Here is an 18,412-nt window from a genome sequence, read left to right as displayed (position 1 = left end):
CTATTAGCAACGTTTTAGTGTGTGAAAGACTTGTACCAGTACATATTTGCGTTGTTAATCGTTTTAGGTTAAATTAATATTAGCGCCTAAAGACTTGTACAAGTACAAATTTCGTTCTTAATCGTTTTAAACTGCGCTGCCTTCGAGCGCTGATCCCCTCACATTCTTAATTGGTTATGTCAAGTAAGATTTGGGCTACTCACATTTTTAATTGTTATATAACGTTTGTAAATTTGACAAGTCACGTTTTTTCTACAAGAACGGAAGTGATACTTAACAAGTCACGCGCTTTGATCACCCACAGCGGAAAGTATTCCCTTGAGAAATTAAAACAGTCCCTTGAGAGTTAACAAGAATGTGGTTCGAGATTACCCAACTTAACCGCTATTCTCCTTCCTTTTGCTTGTAAACAAGCAAAAATGTCGAAAAAAGACCAATTTTCCATTACGTACACTCTTATAGACCACAAAATGTTCAAAACTTTGCAGTGAAACCGCTCGCCTAACGCTTCGTGGTTCCACTTGAGTTTTGAGCATTTTATGACGTCATGTCTATGGTGTTTTACTCCCATGGCGCTTTGCGCACAGGAAAACAGTGGAGCATGTGGAGGTGGTGCCTTGCTCAACCTCGTCCCCAGGGTCTTCTCGGCGACGCCATCTGTAGAGTAGACCCTGCGAACGAGGTTGGGTTGTGCTTCATTTAGATTGTATTGACAATAATTGATTGTACAGATGTTACTTGCAATCGGAATTTTAAAGGGTGAGTACGGTGTCGTTGATCAATCTTAATCTTACCAGTAGTGTTTTCGAGTCCATTTGTGACCGAGCAAAAAGGCAGTTAAAAGTTTTAAAATTTTGTTTAATATAGTACAGACGCAGCATAATTTCCTCTAATAATTCGCTTTTATATAGACTCTTGGTTTGAGGCCATCGTAACTTGATTAAAAATATAACACAAACAGCGGTGATAAACATTATGAAAAATCGCATTTTTATAAACTTGACGTTTCGTATGTTAAGCTACATACATTTTCAAAAGTATTAACCCTGCATTTCATAATGTTTATCACCGCTGTTTGTGTTATATTTTTAATTCGCTTTTGTTACAGCAGAAATCAGGGTTGCCACAGGTTAGAAATATAAAGTTCTTGAATGTCCTGGAAAAGCCAGGGTATCTTATTTTGAGTCAGGGAAAATTAACATTGTGAAAAATGTCAGCTGAAATTATAACATCTCCATTAAACTTACCGGTAATACCACGGGCTGGAAAAAGGACAATTGTCAGCGCTGTGCGTTTTTTTTTTTAAAGTGGAGGCTGGAAGCCGCTACTATAAGCTTATCTGACATTTTGTATTAATTTTCTCAGGGAAATTTTATTTTTAGCAGCCTGAAAAGTCAGCTAGGGGTTTTTGAAAACTGATTTCTGTGGCAACCATGCAAATTATAGTTAAACCTGTTTAATTCCGTTGATGATGAGCTAAAAAATAATCAACAAAAACTACATGGTTGTTTATTAAGAGGTTAGAGTGGCGGTATAAAATAAACCAGAAGTTTAAACCAGAAGTTTATACGTTATCGGACTTCAGTTTAAACTATAACGCAACTTATAAAATAGAACAAAGACACACAACATGTGAACGTTTAAATTTCTTGCAACCCACTTTTTTAGTCATTTTTACTTGGTTAACTCGAACTCAGATAACTCAAAAACCCCGCTTACTCGAGCTAAATTTCGTTTCCCTTGATCAAAATTTACCTCGATAACTCGAATTCCGGTTCATGCAACTCGTCACGGATGCCCATTGATTAGAGCAACGTACAGATCACGAATTTGACAGCCATTTTCCACTCTTTTCGTAACAATTATTTAATGATCGTGTTTTTGACGAGATAAGTTTAATTTGCACTGTACTGTGTACTGAAGTGCTGAAAAATCAGTAAACTATCAATTATAACTTGGCAAATTAAATATTCAATAGACCCCGATAACACGAAATCCCGCTAACTCAAACTGTTTTTCGTTTTCCCTCAGAGGTCGAGTTACCGGGTTCAACTGTATTAAAACGAAATGAAAAAAATTAAGGAAACTTTTCTTTTAGATTCTTGAAGCAATAAAATTCACCACAGCGAAAACAGCGCATTCAAAAAAATTATTAAGATAGTCCATTTCGTGTTATTTAAAGGGCATTTTGTTTGTATTCAGCTGCCGCTAAAAAAATAGCTGTTGAAGGCCAAACATTAAAATAATTAAAAGAAATAAATGGGGATGATCTGAAAGTGCAGTAAAATACATTTCAAATGTTGAATGTAGCTAGCTTGTCGGCGATAAATGATTGCTTTATCATTGGTGACTATAAAGATGATTACTCTTCTTGATATAACAGGTAACCATAGCAACGGTATAACCCGTCAAAAACACCTTTAACTTTAGCTCACAAAGCGTAGGTCAGAGACCCATTTATATATTATTGAATAGTGAACAGCATGCATTCAAAAAGTCATTAGGAAAAGGTTTAACGGGCAGCCCTCTGTAAAGCGGTCACCCTTTATTAGGCAGTCACTTACTAAATTCTCACCGTTTAAAGTTGGTTCTTAAATGATCGCCCCGATCGTTTCTTTCGCATCGATCGTTTGCAAATACTGAGACTATCGTAGATGATCGAAGCGATTGGACGCGATCGGGTTTTCTCATACGATCGTCCCCATTGCCTGGTATGAGCAAAGGGTCATAACGCCCCCGAGATAAAACGCCCCCGAGACATAACGCCCCCTATAAGACATAACGCCCCCATTTCAGAGAAATATGAGAGAAGAGAATGATCCGAGGATATAATAAAATCAATAAATGATATGAACTACAGTAGTTTACTGGCCTGTTTGCGTTGCGATTCATCCGCTAATGGCAATTGTGATTCTTCTGTTTTTGTTGTTCGATCGGTTTCGCTCATGTGAGCAACGAATAGTAAGATGAAAAACTATAAAGATACTTACCTGTTCACGGTGCGATGTATGGCGATTTATAATTGGTATCTAATATGGCGAACACTTATGGCACAGTGAATACCGATCACAATCCAAACAACCCAACAAAGAACGAAGCAAGAAAAAAAAAGGCAATGAAAAGAGCAAATAACAAAAATAGGAAAGTATAAGAACCTTGGATCGGTAGAACCCGCTCACTATAAGCTCGGTTTTTACGATCGAAAACTGAAAAATTATCTTTCTGCTATCGTTATCATAAAATTACAAATTAAAATTTGCTTTCTTACATTAAGGGCGTCATGTCTTAGGATAGGGGGCGTTATGTCTCGGGGGCGTTTTATCTTGGGGGCGTTATGACCGCAATTCGAGCAAAGACATACGAAAAACAATCATTTTAGCCCTAGATCTAACCATATGATCGAACTATGATCGAACACAATATGACAGTCTTCAATAAAAAGGCAAAACCCGTGCCCTCCTCTCTTCCCAGGTACCCAGTATTACAGTTTTACGGTTAAGAAGGGAAAGAGAAGCTAGCAGGATAGAACACAGGCGAGTCAAGTGATCGTGATCGCCCAAATCGCCGCAGACGTTAGCGATCGCGTGTGTTGTGTCCTCGGCATATAACCGCCCAATCGCAAGAAGTGACCGAGGCGATAGAAACGATCGGGGCGATTATATGCCGAGAACCAACCTTAAGACTTCAAACTTGGCTAATTTTATTAGCTAGTTAGATTTCAATGCGACATTTTGACTCGGCGATATTTAAAGCATTTCCATGTTGAATGTGATGACAAAATGCTTATAACTAGTAGTAATCAGAGATTAGGGGAGTGCGCTCGACGTATCTGTAAGGTAAGGTAAGCAGGCAGTGGCAAAAAACCGACATGGTCGTCCTACTAGTAGTATTCCTAATGTCAAAGTTAGTTTCTATGCTTATACCTCACTAAACGCGAGGAGGATAAGTGTGAAAAGATTGTGCGACGAGCCAAAATGAATGAAACGTATTATTTACACAAAAAAATTATTTATTTCACTTGACCTGTTATCGTTTGGCACTAACGAGATTTAAACTTCCACAAACTTCGAATTCTGAAAATAGTTTTACTTTGATTTAAAATTCCACAAAGTACTTAAAAATACAGACAATTTACACAGTAATCCACTGCACGCATATCACATTCACACAACGATTTCCTCGTCAAAACGTCTAGTGTTTCTGGGAAGAACGGTATATCACAAATTCAAAGAAGTGATAAATCAATTTCGATTCGTATTATACCCACTCTCGATGCATTCAAATCTAACAATTTGTAGTTTTGTGCAACATATAATTGAAGGAAAATACGCTGGTTTACCTACGAGCGAACTCCGTACGAAACTACGCATCGACTTACTCGATTTCCACTCTTTTTACGACGTTCGGTGGCTGAAGACAACTCTGCTACCTTGGATGATAACCTTCTAATGTTCTCCATGACATTTTTGCCAAAATTACAATTTTGGAAACACGTTTTTAACTCTTCAATGTTTCTAAGCTCCGTTTGGGACGCCATCTTGTTTTGCATAAAATCGAGGCCATCTGTGGCTACCAGTTTCCCGGCCGAGCTTTGCCCCTGCAAAAATCATTAGGGGCGGCCAATTTGGAGTTCATACACCTGCGCGCGCATTACGGCTCGATTCATTTCGCATAACAGTGCACAGGCCTACCAACTCAAAAGACACAGGACGCAAAACAGAATTAGGCTTGCGCTCTCCTTCGTCTAACGCAAAAAGACGCTTGCCAGGCATGAACGTTTTTTGAACATACAATGACTTTATTTTTTCCCCGGCCATTTATCATTTTTTGCGGTCTTTTTTGTATTTAAATGATGCTATAAAATTCGCATTCTATTTCAATTTTTGTCACATCACACGCTAACGTTTTTACATGCTAGTGGACCCGGGTAGTGGGCCAAGCCTAGGGTGAGGGGCATACTGAATAACAATGATTGTGATAATAAAATATTTATATATAATGCGCCAGCATCCGGTGGCTTAATACAGTTTTGAGAGGGCAAATCAGTCCAACCTTTAACTCTCTTGTACAATCTCCAGAAAAGTTTTTTCTTTTTCTTATCACTGTTTGTTACATCCTAAAACCATCTAAAGCGATATTTAGAAAATAAAAATGCTAATAAACAGCTTAAATGAACGGCCGAGTGCTTAAGAGGGGACTGGCACTAGTAGTTTAAACGGCGTTTTTCTCAAAATCTACCCGTACGACCCTACCTCAAAATTTCAGAAATAAGAAATTGGCTTTGATTTATCGTTCATGCAAAATAATATAAAAATCTGTAAGACAGATTTTTCGCAAAATAGGAAAATGTGATATTTTGCCGATTTTTAAAATAGCGCAAAATCTGTCTTACAGATTTTTTCAAAATTTTGGCTGTGGACGTGGTTCACCCCTTACATTTAATTGTGAAAGTTTCATAATAGGTTGTACGGTAGGTTTTCGAGAAAATCTGGATCAAAATCTGGCTTTTACGACCTCCGAAGTGAATCAAATTGCGCGCGCGAGCGCGCGCTAATATGACGCCATGCGTCGCGAGCGATAATGAAAGACAGAATTAAAACTTCTCTGTCGGCTGTTTATCCACCTTTTTTGTCGTATTGTTTTCCGTCCCAGGTTTCAAGACGTATCTGAAAGTATTTTGAAGTTTTCTTTTGTATAAAAATGTGGTAAAGCGCGGTAAAACAGATGGAACTCTTTTTCGTTTCTGTTTAGAGTTGCTAGCGCCATTTTAGCGCGCGCGAGCAATAATGACGTCAATCAGAAAATCGTAGCGCGCGCCTTTGAGCCACGTAAAAACTGTATTCGGCCACCTTAAGTTCAAAGGCGCTTACAGGTCATACAGAAAAACATGCAATTTAAAATTTGTTATTTTTACCTTTAACATGCTTAAATTTAAGGTACTATATCAGTTAAAATAAGCAAAATGAACAAACCCATAAACCGTTCACGGCAAACGCTCACATTTTGATTAAAAAGCTCTTTGAACCAAACGTTCAATCAATTATATCCCCACAACCACCCGGCCCCACCCTTCCCCACTTACTCCTGAAAAGGAAATCACCAGATCTCCGTGGACTATGCGTTCACTTATGCACGCTGTTTACATTTTCGCAATGGATAAGTTTGCCAATAGAATAGAAGTATTTGTAAGCGGTTTTAAACATTAAATCGTGAATTAAACTAATGAGTGCAATTTGATTCATTTCTAGAAGGAGCTCCATCTCAGGAGGAAGCCATATCAAATAAACAAAAACTAGACTAGGAATATGCTTCGCCGAGTGAAACATTGCTTATTATTGCCTTGGAAATTGCCTTTGTTCAGAACGCGACAGAAAGGATCGTTGAAGCTCAAGGTACTCCGGCTTTTTGTTGTCATGGTAACAGCAGCTGCTTTAATGACAACATTATTCAGTGGCTTCCAAGATGCACACCCTCTTTCTTCGGTGGTTTCTACGCTAGGATCGACTTCCAGCCGTTATGAGCACCCACCCTCTTCAGAAAATAGTGCACGCCCTCTATGGACTATGACTTCTGCGCTGGGGTTGACTTCCAGCCGTTATGAGCACAACCCTTCTTCAGACAGGGGTCTACTCCCTCTTCCGACTATGGCTCCTACGTTGGGGTCGACTTCCGGCCGTTTTGAGCACAAGCCCTCTTCCAATAGTGATACACGCTCTTCATCTATGACTCCTCTTCTAGGCTCGACTCAGTCCAGTCGCATTGAGCGTACGCCATCTAATGCTAGTGATGCACGTTCTCACTCTCTAGTTCCTAAATTTGGCTCGAACTCCGACCGATTTAAGCGCACGCCCTCTTCCAACAAACACGCACGCACTTTACCGATTGTGTTCCCCACTCTGGACTCTTCGTCCGGCCTTTTTGAACGCAAGTGGTCTTTGGCGCAGCCTACACCTTTTCATGATTGTAAATCTTGGAAAAGGTTTCACCAGCACATAACTACTTTGATGACCAGGACTTCTTGTGCACGGCACTACACTCTACTCATACTGGTCTCATCTGCACCAGCAAATTTTAAGAGAAGAAATTTAATTCGTCGAACGTGGGGTTCAGACAACGGCGGTGTCCCACATTGGAAAACATACTTTCTACTCGGCCAAACAAGGAGTCCGATACGGTCAAAATTGCTTAAAACAGAAAATAACATCTATGGCGACATAATTCGTGCGGACTATTATGAGCATTACTGGAACCAGAGTTTGAAAATACAGATGGCCTTCGAATGGGCAGCCAGATATTGTAAGTTTTCGTTTCTTTTGAAGGCAGATGATGATGTGTTTGTTAATGCCAGAAGTTTGATTGATGACTTGCAGTTAAAATCCATGCCAAAGAAAGGTCTTTATATGGGCAAGCTTCACAGGGACCCCATAGTACTACGTCATGGGAAATGGCGGGTGTCTTATGAAGAGTACAGCGGTACACACTATCCCGATTTCTGCAGTGGTGCTGGCTTTGTTATGTCATACGATGTTATCGAGTGTCTGGTTCCTTTATTTGATGTCATGAGGCCATATAGACTGGACGATGTCTATGTTGGAATGCTTGCAAACAAATTAGGTGTAATAGCACTCGACCATAGCGGGTTTGTTATGCCATGGCGTAATTACGATAATTGTGATTTTGTGCCGAACGCTCTGGTACAGCATCGCGCAACTGGAGCCTGTTTAATGAATCTGTTTAGGATTCATAACAAAGGCTGATTTAAAGGCGACGCCTTGCTCATCTAAATCTAGATGTATACGTAGTACCGACCTAAAAGACGTCTTTAAAAGGGATTCTCTCGCGCTCGTGAGTTGACCGCGTCCAACAAGGTGTTGTACTCGGTACAAATACAAAGACAAAAATCTTACATATATTGTTATTGGAAAGCTCTTGCTTATTGTGAAGATTGTATAACTCATTGGAAATATATATATTGCCATGGTAGACATCATGGCCACGAAGTAACTGAAAAAAGGATTTTTAAATCAATTTTCAAGTTTTTGGCAAATTTATAGCTGTACCACACTCCCACGAGAAATACTTTCTGGACTTTAATTTTCCCACCAAGTCCCTAGCTTCTAAAAGTTTTCAGAAAAAAAAGCATACCGTATTTTCTCGATTAAACGCCGGGTCTCCAAGGTGGAATTGAAAATAGGCCCCTGACGTAATTATTTAAGGTATAATAAGCTAAAGCTATATAAGCCAGTTACATTTTTGTCAAAGGGAACGAATAAAAATCGTTGTTAAATGAAATTCTGGCTCGAATAAACTGCAGAAGTCTAATAAACGCCGGGTCTACCAGGCCAAGTTTGTAATAAACGCCGGGGCGTCTTATCGAGAAAATACGGTACAACCAGAGTTTATATCCACTACCAACTGGTCAAGCTAGATTGATTTGCCGGAGAGGGGCGTGACAAATCAGCACTTAATGTTCCTGTATGGGCATGGCACAGGGCTAACAACGCTGCCCTGAAAACGATTTAACCAATTTAGAACCCAGACCCTCACTTTCTTCCTAAGAAGAGCTCTGGAGTCTGGGGTCGTCCCCAGACCCCAGAGCTCTTTCTTTTGGTCAGCACCAAGAATGCAGGCACTGGCCAAGTCCAATTTTTTTGAGCATGCACAGAGTGCGCATTTTCGATTGCTAGCCAATCAGCTATCACAGGGGCTCCTGGCTATCAATCTCGTCCCCAGAACCCACTTTTCATTTGGTCAGCACCAAAATAAAAGCGGGCTCTGTGGATGAGAGCGGCTTTGGCTGGCTGGCTTTGAGTGGATTGAGCAGAATAAAGTCTGAGTGCGCACAACGATCGGAAGTCTTTGGATTGTGAATTTTCAACTTGGCCCAGCGGGCGGGGGTAAGCAACTTTCCATAAATTATCTTAAATGAAATTAGAGCGATGTTCTCACAACTTGTTCTCGCGCTGACTATTATGAACATTACTGGAACCAGAGCAACCTTAAGTTAATGCTAAAACAACGTAGCTCCGAATTTTAGGGGTATCAAATGGTCTTTGCGAGCACAGCGTTTTTCTTTGCGAGCACGAGCATTGACAAAAGTTAGCCTTGCGAGCAACGAGCACTTTCACCCCACTAAAAAACCGAGCATGTGAGCACTTGTAAAATTGTGCGAGCACGAGCAAACGAACACTCATTAAAATTTTGCGAGCATTGCGAGCAGAAGCTTAGTTTTTTGCGAGCACTGCGACATCTTGGGGTACCATTCATAGCCTGCGAGCAGACTCTCTATTTGGGGGCAACGTGAATATTGGGCGCGATCCCGCGAGTGCCGAAGGCGCGAGTCGGCGAGCGAAGCGAGCCGCTGGGCCAGCGAAGCGTGCCCGCTTCGCCCACGCACTCGCGCCTTCGGCACTCGCGGGATCGCGCCTTCGGCGCTCGAGCAGTTCAATATTCACGTTGCCCCCGAATAGAGAGCCTGCTCGCAGGCTATACCATTCATGACCCCTAATTTTTTTGACAGATTTCTTTAAAAATTTGCAAAAATGTTTAGTTTATCAGTTGGATAAAATATTTGAAAATGAAAAACTTCCACCGAGTAGTTTTTGAGTAATTAGCATCGAAGGGTCCAAAATAGTATATCTTTAACCTTATATGACGTTGCCATGGAAACAGATTTTGACGTCACCATGACCTAAAATTGTTCATTCGCAAATCTTGTTTACGTTTGTGCTAAAAGATTTTCCTCAAGGTTATTGGTATAGCAGTGATAAAATACTAAAGACTCAGTCTTGACCCTTTTTGTAGAAATGTGAAACTTTTGCCGAAATTTGTAATCTACGTGTGGTGATTACAATTCGAAAATAAAAAGTGGAGGTCGCCGAGCTCGCTTTGAGTTATAAGCAGTTAAGCTAAGATTAAGGGCGTCTTTTATTAGGTTATACTGTTGATAAGGCAACCTTTTAACAATTTGTCTATGAAAACCTGTTAATCAAAACTTCTATTAAAGGGGCTCTCTCACCCTCGTGAGTAAACCGAATCCAAAAAATTGAGTTGAATTTAGTACAAAAACAAGAATAAAACTCTTACATACACTGTTGTCATTGTTATTGTGAAGCTCTTGCTTATTATGAAGATAGTATGACTCGTTGGAAATATATAGATATGGCTATGATGGACTCTACGAGCCGATTTAACAGAATTTATCAGAGAACATCATGGCCACGAAGTAACCGACAGATAAGCATTTTATAAATAATTTTCAAGTTGCTAGCTTATATCTGTTCCACACTCCCATGACCAAGGTCCCTTCAAATAGTTTTCAGTGAGCAAGCATACAACCAAAGTTTTTCCATCCACTACCGACTGGTGTACGTAGAGGTCATGAATATCCCTCAAAATTTTGCAGTGCTCGCAAAATTAGGCTTCTGCTCAGAATACTCGCCCAATTTTAGTGGGCGCACATTTGCTTGTGCTCCCATGCTTGGTTTTCAGCGGAGGTAGCTTTTTGAAAAGTGCTCGTTGCATGCAAGGCTGACTTTTGTCAATGCTCGTGCTCGCAAAGAAAACCGCTCAGTGTGCTCGCATACTCGCAAATGCAAAGACCGTTCCATACCCCTACTGGTCATGGGGCGAGGCAGAAGACGACTGATAATATTTTGTAGGCCAAAGCTAACGAAATGGATTCTTTAGGCGTAGCCCTCGAACGAGAGTATTACTCAAAGGTTTAGCGAGTTAGTGGTGCTTTTTTTTTAACCGCAGACATAACTTTCTTGACCTTTGATAGGTTTTCATTGGGTGACCAACTGAACTCATTGTTGCCAAGATGATGTAAGGCATACGTAACCGGATAAAACCGGTCGACGAGACCTGAATATAAAAGGTGGTGCGTGTGTGTGACACTTGCGGTAAGAGTTTATTACAAAGTGTTCATTCGCTGAAAGGACACCAAGAGTCATCACACGATCCTTCGAAGGGCCTTTGTTGAGAAATATGCAACAAACGTTTAATTAGAAATAATTATTTTTTCCAATCACATGAAAACTAAATAATCCGCTTAGCTGCAAGATTTGCCATTATAGAAGTTCCGCATTAAAGCGGATGGACAGACTCGTTTGAAGACTCAATAGCCTTTACCTTCCCCTCTGTTCGACCACCGCCTCAATAAAAAAAAACCTAGAGCAAACAGTAGCGAGTGACCACGTTCGCTTTCCTTACGTCTTCTCATCGCTTGTAACGCAATGTGGATTCGTCAGTAAGTCAGCCTCATCGCGCCGTGTTTTCCATTCCAACGAGGGCGGAGCGACGGTCTCTTGCTGGAGCTCTTCCTCTAATATCCGGCTTCGAGTTCATGTTGGTCAGTGCCCTGTTACATTTTCCTTTTTGTGCTTAGGTTTTTTCCCCCCCCTTCCCCCCCTTTTTTTTTTTTTTTTTATATTCCCACCCCCAAAAAAAAAAAACCAAAAAAAAAAAAAAAGATGCCTTAGGCACGGGGCACCAGAAGAGCCGCACGTGTCGTTCGTGCAGACCCGGACGTGTCTACATCGTGGCCTTTGTGTTGCAGGCTAGAGAGATTTTGGCATGAACCCAACAGAAGTAAGTTGAAACACAAATGACGGGGCTTGAGATTGTCTCTCTCTCGTTTGTTCTGAAGCTTTTTTGCCATCGTGACGAATCCTGCGCAGTTTCATAGAATTTGACCTCGAATGCTTCAAAATAGTTATGTGCAGTTTTCTTTTGGTTCTTGCTGAGACTGAAGGATAATTTTACAAGCATTTTAATTCTTCGACACCCTAGTAGTTCTTCGGTTCTCTTGACCCTTGACAAGCCGGGCCAATCGTAACGGCTTGTTACACCCACATATCAATTTGCAAATCGTTATTGAACTGCGTTCCCCAAACAAAGCCAATTTTCGAAAAGAGTGTTGAGTGACTTGAACACAGAGTCTGTAGTCATTCTTTGACGAGGGTTTCGGAGGCTTTTGTAACGATGCTTTCGTTGAAGATAAAAGTTATCATTGTCTTACTCTTGTTCCTGATTTACACTGGAAGCGCTCCTAACACTTCCCGAAGACGAAGCAGCAGCCGACGGCGATCAGGTTGTATCCCAATACGGTGCACAACCGGCTATTGGTCTGAATGGAGCACTTGCGGCGCTCAGTGTGAAGTCCAAACTCGCACCCGTGAAAAGATAACGTCGGCAAAGTGCGGTGGATCGTGCATACTTACACTGTGGCGATGGTGTGGACAGCAGATGACATGTTTCAACGGCGGAAGCTTAGAAGACAGAGAATGTGTCTGTAAGAAGGGCTACTCTGGATTCTGCTGTGAGGAAAAAGGTACATGTAATGGTCACAGTCCAGAAGATGTTAATTTTTATACCCAATCGTACCTTTTTGGTGCGCTTCGGCGGCATATCATGCGAGTTTGATCGAGCCATGGCTCGTATTTTGGCGAGAAGCAGTATTTACCGTACCCACAGTTCAGAATTTAGCAAACAGTTGGGACCTCTAAGTCCATTGTTTCAGTCTGAATGTTTCAGTACTCTTCGCTGGCAAACATCGTGCAATTAGCAAGCGCGCTCAAGTTCAGTTTTGGCAGGAAAGGTTTTACTCCCTTTACTTAGCTAAACTCGAATTACGGCTGTTTTTTGGTAAAATCTGTTTTCAATTCATCGCACGGTAACTCTACTTTACTTGAAACTGACCATGATAGTCATGGCATATCAAGTCAGTGGCTTGATATCGTAGGATATCAGGACAGTAGAACGGGCTTCTGACTGTGGCTGTTTGCGAATTTGGTTACGGTAATCCTGAATATAAACTAAATTAAACCATGCAGCTATACGTTACACGTATTTGCAAGCGACATCAGTATTGGCCTAATACTTCCGGGTTGGATTCCATTTCAATAGCATCCAGGATTGATAAGCTCAGGGATCATTGTGCATTGTGATAGGTTCTTCAGTATTGGGCCTTTTAGTCAAAGCATACTGTTATTTAGAATTCGGCCTCCACGTTAGCACAGGGCGCTGGTTTGTGGGAGGATAGCACTTCATCCAGGCTAGGTGAGCAACAATATTCATAGGAACGTTATACGATACTAGACAGGAGACAATAGCCGTCGACGTCCAGGGGCGGTTGTATCAGAGGGTATAAACAAAGATATGACCTGCCCTTGCGGTGCGGAATTTTTTTTACCAAACAATTTCAAGTTAATGTCACGAAATTCACTGTCGTCTAATCTTGAAGGATTTTGTGGCTAAAAATACAGGATCTTGGTAGGATTTGATCAGGGCATTTGTCAAACGAAAACAAAACGTGTCTAATTCGAGCCTTGACTAGAAGATCTATTCGAAGACAAGCACTTCCGCAATTGGTGTGCGTAGTATCAGAGTCAGATTTCAACTGGACGGCTCATTTGCGTTAGGAACTGGTATCTATTAAAAGGACCTTTAAAACTACAGGCACATATTGGGAATTTTGCCTCCCAACATGAAGGAGAAAGCATGAACTTAGTCCGTTTTGGAAATAGCTTCATTCATGTGTCAAGGTCAGGATTAAAAACCAAGTTCATTCATGACTGACCATTTTGGCTGCTGAAACAAATTTAAAATCTAAGATTTTACAGACTGCATTTCTTACTATATCAAGAGGGCCATTTGGTGCAAAGCAGTTTTACAATTAACAATTATTGGATGAGGTTGAGCATGATAGCGATAATTATCAAGGCCAAAGTTTCTGTTATCTGCCGAAGCCGAAGGCTGAGGCGGATAACAGAAACTGAGGCCTTGATAATTATCGCTATCATGCGAAAACCGAATCCAATAATTGTTTTATTATGCACATTCCTGAGCTTCACTTGTAAAGACAAGAGCGCGCACAAAATATACTTTTATAAGCTTACAACCTTTCGTCAATTCTGCATGCATAAAACTATTGTCTGTAGGTATGACGTCACTTCTACATATGTAAAATCTAATGTCTGTAGGTATGACGTAAGAGAAACAGCAAGCAAGAATTAGCTGCGTGCTTATAGCCAATCAAAATCAAGCTGGTGCCACCAATGTATAATAATGATTGTTAGCGGGGTTTCTACGGAAATTTTAAATATAGGAAATAAAATATGGTAAAACTGTTGAATGCAGGGAGCCACGCAACGGAGAATAAAACCCTGTACTACTTGTTGCCTGTTCTCTTTTTATTTTGTAGAAATGCTCGTACCAGGTGTCACTGTAAAGCGTAGAAAAAATAAAAGTCTGGCACTACGGCAAAGGCCCGGGGGGGGGGTACTCCCATAAATTTCGGATAGGGGTGTACCCTATTTAAGGATAAAGAAGCGAAAATTGATACCCTTTTTAAGGCCCAAAACCGAAAAATGACACCCTATTCAAGGGGAGGAGAAGCGTTCCGTGACGACCCAAATAACGGCTAACCGCGCACGGCAAAACACAAATCTTTATGAATTATAATAATTCGCTTCTCTAATACCTGAACAGAAAATTCAGTTTTAAGATATCTTTTTTTTTCGTTTAGCTGGGCGTTAATTTTAGCTAATAGAATTTAGGTACCCTATCTAAGGCTCACACCGGGAAAACATTGCCAAAAGGAGCAAAAATGATACCCTATTTGAGGACCGGGAACCTCAAAAACCATACCCTATCGGGCGACACATACCTATATAGGCCAAATATAGGCCACATATGGGAGTACCCCCCCCCCCCCCCCTGAGGCAAAGGACACTTTACTATCGGCCAATATTTCGACTTCTACTACTAGTCTTCTTCAGGGTCAGCGCCTTTATGAAAGATATGTTTCTTAAATTTTAAAATAGAACGTAAACAAAAGAAGTCAATGTTATTTAATTGCTTGTAAGGTAATTTGTGCCCTTTTCTTTTTTCTTCAGAAAGTAGCAACACAGGTGCCATTGTCGGAGGAGTAGTTGGAGGATTGTGTGGCTGTTGCATTTTGGGCTTATTATTGTCTTTCTGCTACAGTCAAGTTAAAAATCAAATTTCTCCTGGTTAACTAGCACTGGGTGCTGTATAAGGTACTGCTGTGTTTGGAGATAAAAAATTAATAATTTTAAGTTCACTCTTACGAGTTTACATGTGAACCGAAATCTTGATAGCTAGTAATCTCTTTTAATGTTGCACAATGTTCTTACAATTACGAGTCGATTGCAAAGCCTTTGGATCCGAGGAGACTGTAACAGTAAATTACCATTGTAGTACATCTTCCGTACTGAATTTCTAATTAAGGCTATCTTTCTTGGAACACATACTGTTATAATTTATGGAAAAGGCCCATACCTTCTTCTCTGTTGTTTTTAAAAGGTGTTCAGGACTAGAACTAAACAAAACTAAAACGGAAGCAATGTGGTTGGGAAGAAACAGACCACAATCCACAGATCTATTCGGCATAAACTGGCCAATAAAGTGCGTCTGCTTGGGCGTTTGTTTTTCCCACGACTCGGAGACTTCCACAAAAGATAATTTCGATAAAAGACTGCTTGCTCTAGAAAAGTGTCTTAACATCTGGTCAGCAAGAGATTTAACCCTCTATGGGAAAATAAACATCATTAAAAATCTAGCCCTCTCAAACACAGTTTTTATTGCTTCTACTCTCAGCGTACCCAGTGGATTCGTTGATCAAGTGAACAAGCTTCTTTCAAACTTCATATGGAACCACAAACCGCCAAAAATCAAACATGCGACAATGATCGGTAAAATCAAAGACGGCGGGCTCAATATGCCTGATTTCAAAATTATAAATAAATCGCTGAAAGCAGGGTGGGTTAAAAAGGACGGTGCCTACTAATAACAAAGTATTTTTGCCCGGCCGATGACTATACAAGAAATGTAGATGTTACCAAGGGCTACTAAAATTCAAAAAGAAAATTGGGGGTAGCCACGCAAATTTTTGAGATAATTAGGTTTGAAATCTGGAGAAAAGTGCTGACGTGGCATTTTAAAATAAAGTAAAACTAAATACAATTTCCTTGCAAATTTCATTTGAAATTGGTTTTTCATGAACAAAATCAACATTAAATATAACAATCTTTACAATAACTAACAAATAATGTCTTCGGAACTGCGTTATCCGCGTTTTTATTAACAAAATAATTGCGCTTGAGCCATTTTTGACATTAGCAGCTTTCACTTGCACGGCCAGAAAATCGGCCTAAATTTTTTTTTCACTTAATGAAAAATTAAACATGTGCTCTATAGACTTACCACTTACATTTCATAAAATAAAAAGTGGGGGTCACCACGCGTTTTTAAAAGTTATACCAGTTGTTTTCAGGTTCTATGAAATCGCTTTTGGAGTTTGTTACATTTTTCCTATCCCCTCCCTAGCGAGTTGAATATTTGCATCTCGCGCGTGCACTACGCCATTTGTCGCGGTTAGCAGTTTGCGAGTAACGTTTTAGCGCTTAGCGATTTGTTTTTAACTGTTAATGTGAGCCATTTTCAGTGGTTAGCGGTAAATGGTTACTTATATGTTGCTTTTCCGCTCTTCCTGGCTTAGGATATGTCCATAAACTGGCTTTCGTCGCAGAAAAAACTTTCTTGATTTTTAGTCGCGCGCTTGTTCGCGTAGTTGAATTCGTCATTTTGCGCGAGCAAATTAATTAAAAGCGCGCGCGCCCAGTGTGATCGATGCATTGCGTGATGCGCAGAACAAGTGCGCAGTAGCAATAGTTAAACGGCTTCTAACCCCTCATATGCAATCTTGGAAGACAATACCTTTTAGTCTTTTACATCGCGTAGGTGGCCCCTTGCTGTTTGAATGCAATTTTTCATTGAAAACCTTGCCTGAATTGCCCGACCTACCACTCTTTTACCACAACGTCCTTAATGCTTGGGAAGGGATTGTTAGGCACACTCCCACAACAGGAAAAGAAATAGAAAACGAGATCTTATGGAACAATCACCTAATTACAATCGGCGGGAAATCTGTCTTTTATAAAAAGTGGTACGACGCTGGCGTAAAGACCCTAGCGGACATTCTGGACGATGAAGGAAAGTTCTTGTCTTTTGCTGAATTTACCAAAAAATACAAAATTAAAACAAATTTTCTATGCTATATAGGGTTGTGCAATGCTATTCCAAAGTATTGGAGGGAAGCGTTTAACTGCGATCCAGAAAATGAATTGGTTTGTACGGAGCAGTCGACACAACCAACAGTCAACAGTTCATTCTGGACTTGCCAACAAGCACGTTTATTTTACGTCTCCAAAGCGTTCCAAAAACCTACAGCAGAATCTCGTCTAATCAAGGCCGGTTTTAGTAACCAGAACATCTCTGCGGTATATCTACTTCCATTTAAAGTCACAAAAAATATAAAACTCTCGATGTTTCAATTCAAAATAAACCACCATATCCTTTACACTCGTGATAAACTTTTTAGAGCTAAAATTACTGACGATGATGAATGTCAATTGTGTGGAACAAGACAAACGCTACAACATTTGCTTGCAGAATGTCAGCATGTCCAAATTTTCTGGAACCTCTTTACCTCTTGGTGGAACTCTTGCAACTCACCCAAGGTGGCTCTGACCAACAAAGATAAAATATATGCATATCACCCCAAGGAACGATCTTTCCACGTGCTCAATTTTTGCCTGATTGTAGCTCGATACTACATCTACACAGCAGCCAAGGAAAGTGAATCCTTTAGCTTACTAGCATTCAAAATCGTGCTAAAAAACAAATTGTCTACGGAACCGTCCGGCGTTCGAGCATCCGTGAACTTTTAGATAATTAGAACTGTATTATTAAGCATAATATTTATATAGTACTACTAGAAGAATAAATAATAGACAACTAAAATATACACAGTTAGTATTAAGATCTAATTGTATTAGTAAAAACTGAATTTTGTAAGTACACTGTAACCTTAACCTTTGTAAGAATGTTATTTGTTAAAGTAGGCATTGTAATGCGTGATATCGTGATATTCCTATTTAAAAAGAAATGTTTACAAAAGTAGTGAAGAAACAATGTAATAAGTATCGTAAGTAGCATTGTAAGTAGTGTATGTATTTGTGTTGTAAGTAGTGTTCTTGGTGTTGCAATAAATAAATTAAAAAAAAAAAAAAAAGTTAAGTAAAAGGAGTTGAGCAAACGTTTAAGTGGAGATAAAGCATTTGTAGGGTTACAGGTATTAAACATATAGTAGAATAAAAGAACGTTCATGAAAAGATCTAGAGTGCTGGAGTTGTTATTCTTTCCCCGGTTTTAACAGTTACACTGTTATAGTTTTATTTACAAAGCGGTTACGGAAAGCAATTTTTTAAACCCTTAAATAACATTGGAATTCCATATTACATTTTGGATTGGCATGGACTTAAATGGATTAAACGTTCCATTCACTTCCGGTTCCTGCCTCTGTACTATTTCTATATGCAAACTT

At 40.1% G+C, this 18,412-nt stretch overlaps 3 protein-coding genes across 3 annotated transcripts; all 3 read left to right on the top strand.

The window, feature by feature from the left end:
- The first annotated feature begins 6,223 nt into the window (after positions 1 to 6,223).
- Positions 6,224 to 7,980, top strand: LOC144651731 (UDP-GlcNAc:betaGal beta-1,3-N-acetylglucosaminyltransferase 7-like). The gene has a single exon (XM_078511700.1). It carries the CDS (start codon positions 6,306 to 6,308, stop codon positions 7,755 to 7,757), a length of 1,452 nt encoding a protein of 483 aa, XP_078367826.1. The 5' UTR covers positions 6,224 to 6,305; the 3' UTR covers positions 7,758 to 7,980.
- Positions 7,981 to 11,636: 3,656 nt separating this feature from the next.
- LOC144651955 (uncharacterized) lies at positions 11,637 to 15,784 on the top strand. Its single transcript, XM_078512033.1, has 2 exons — positions 11,637 to 12,334; positions 14,901 to 15,784. Exons 1-2 carry the CDS (start codon positions 11,986 to 11,988, stop codon positions 15,020 to 15,022), a joined length of 471 nt encoding a protein of 156 aa, XP_078368159.1. The 5' UTR covers positions 11,637 to 11,985; the 3' UTR covers positions 15,023 to 15,784.
- On the top strand, positions 15,780 to 18,200 carry LOC144651783 (uncharacterized). Its single transcript, XM_078511772.1, has 2 exons — positions 15,780 to 15,790; positions 16,699 to 18,200. The coding sequence occupies exon 2, from the start codon at positions 16,722 to 16,724 to the stop codon at positions 17,754 to 17,756; it is 1,035 nt and encodes a 344-aa protein (XP_078367898.1). The 5' UTR covers positions 15,780 to 15,790; positions 16,699 to 16,721; the 3' UTR covers positions 17,757 to 18,200.
- The last annotated feature ends 212 nt before the right edge of the window (positions 18,201 to 18,412 follow it).

Source organism: Oculina patagonica, chromosome 4, assembly GCF_052425735.1.
Source record: "Oculina patagonica isolate OP01 chromosome 4, crgOcupat, whole genome shotgun sequence".
Classification (NCBI taxonomy): Eukaryota; Metazoa; Cnidaria; class Anthozoa; order Scleractinia; family Oculinidae; genus Oculina; species Oculina patagonica.
This window is presented reverse-complemented; position numbering and strand designations above follow the sequence as displayed.

Excerpts from the sequence above, each read along its gene's own strand:
- LOC144651731 (XM_078511700.1), top strand. The coding sequence starts at position 6,306 with ATGCTTCGCCGAGTGAAACATTGCTTATTATTGCCTTGGAAATTGCCT.
- LOC144651955 (XM_078512033.1), top strand. The coding sequence starts at position 11,986 with ATGCTTTCGTTGAAGATAAAAGTTATCATTGTCTTACTCTTGTTCCTG. Across the intron at positions 12,335-14,900 it reads ATTCTGCTGTGAGGAAAAAG|AAAGTAGCAACACAGGTGCC; the intron begins GTACATGTAATG and ends TTTTTTCTTCAG.
- LOC144651783 (XM_078511772.1), top strand. The coding sequence starts at position 16,722 with ATGCAATCTTGGAAGACAATACCTTTTAGTCTTTTACATCGCGTAGGT.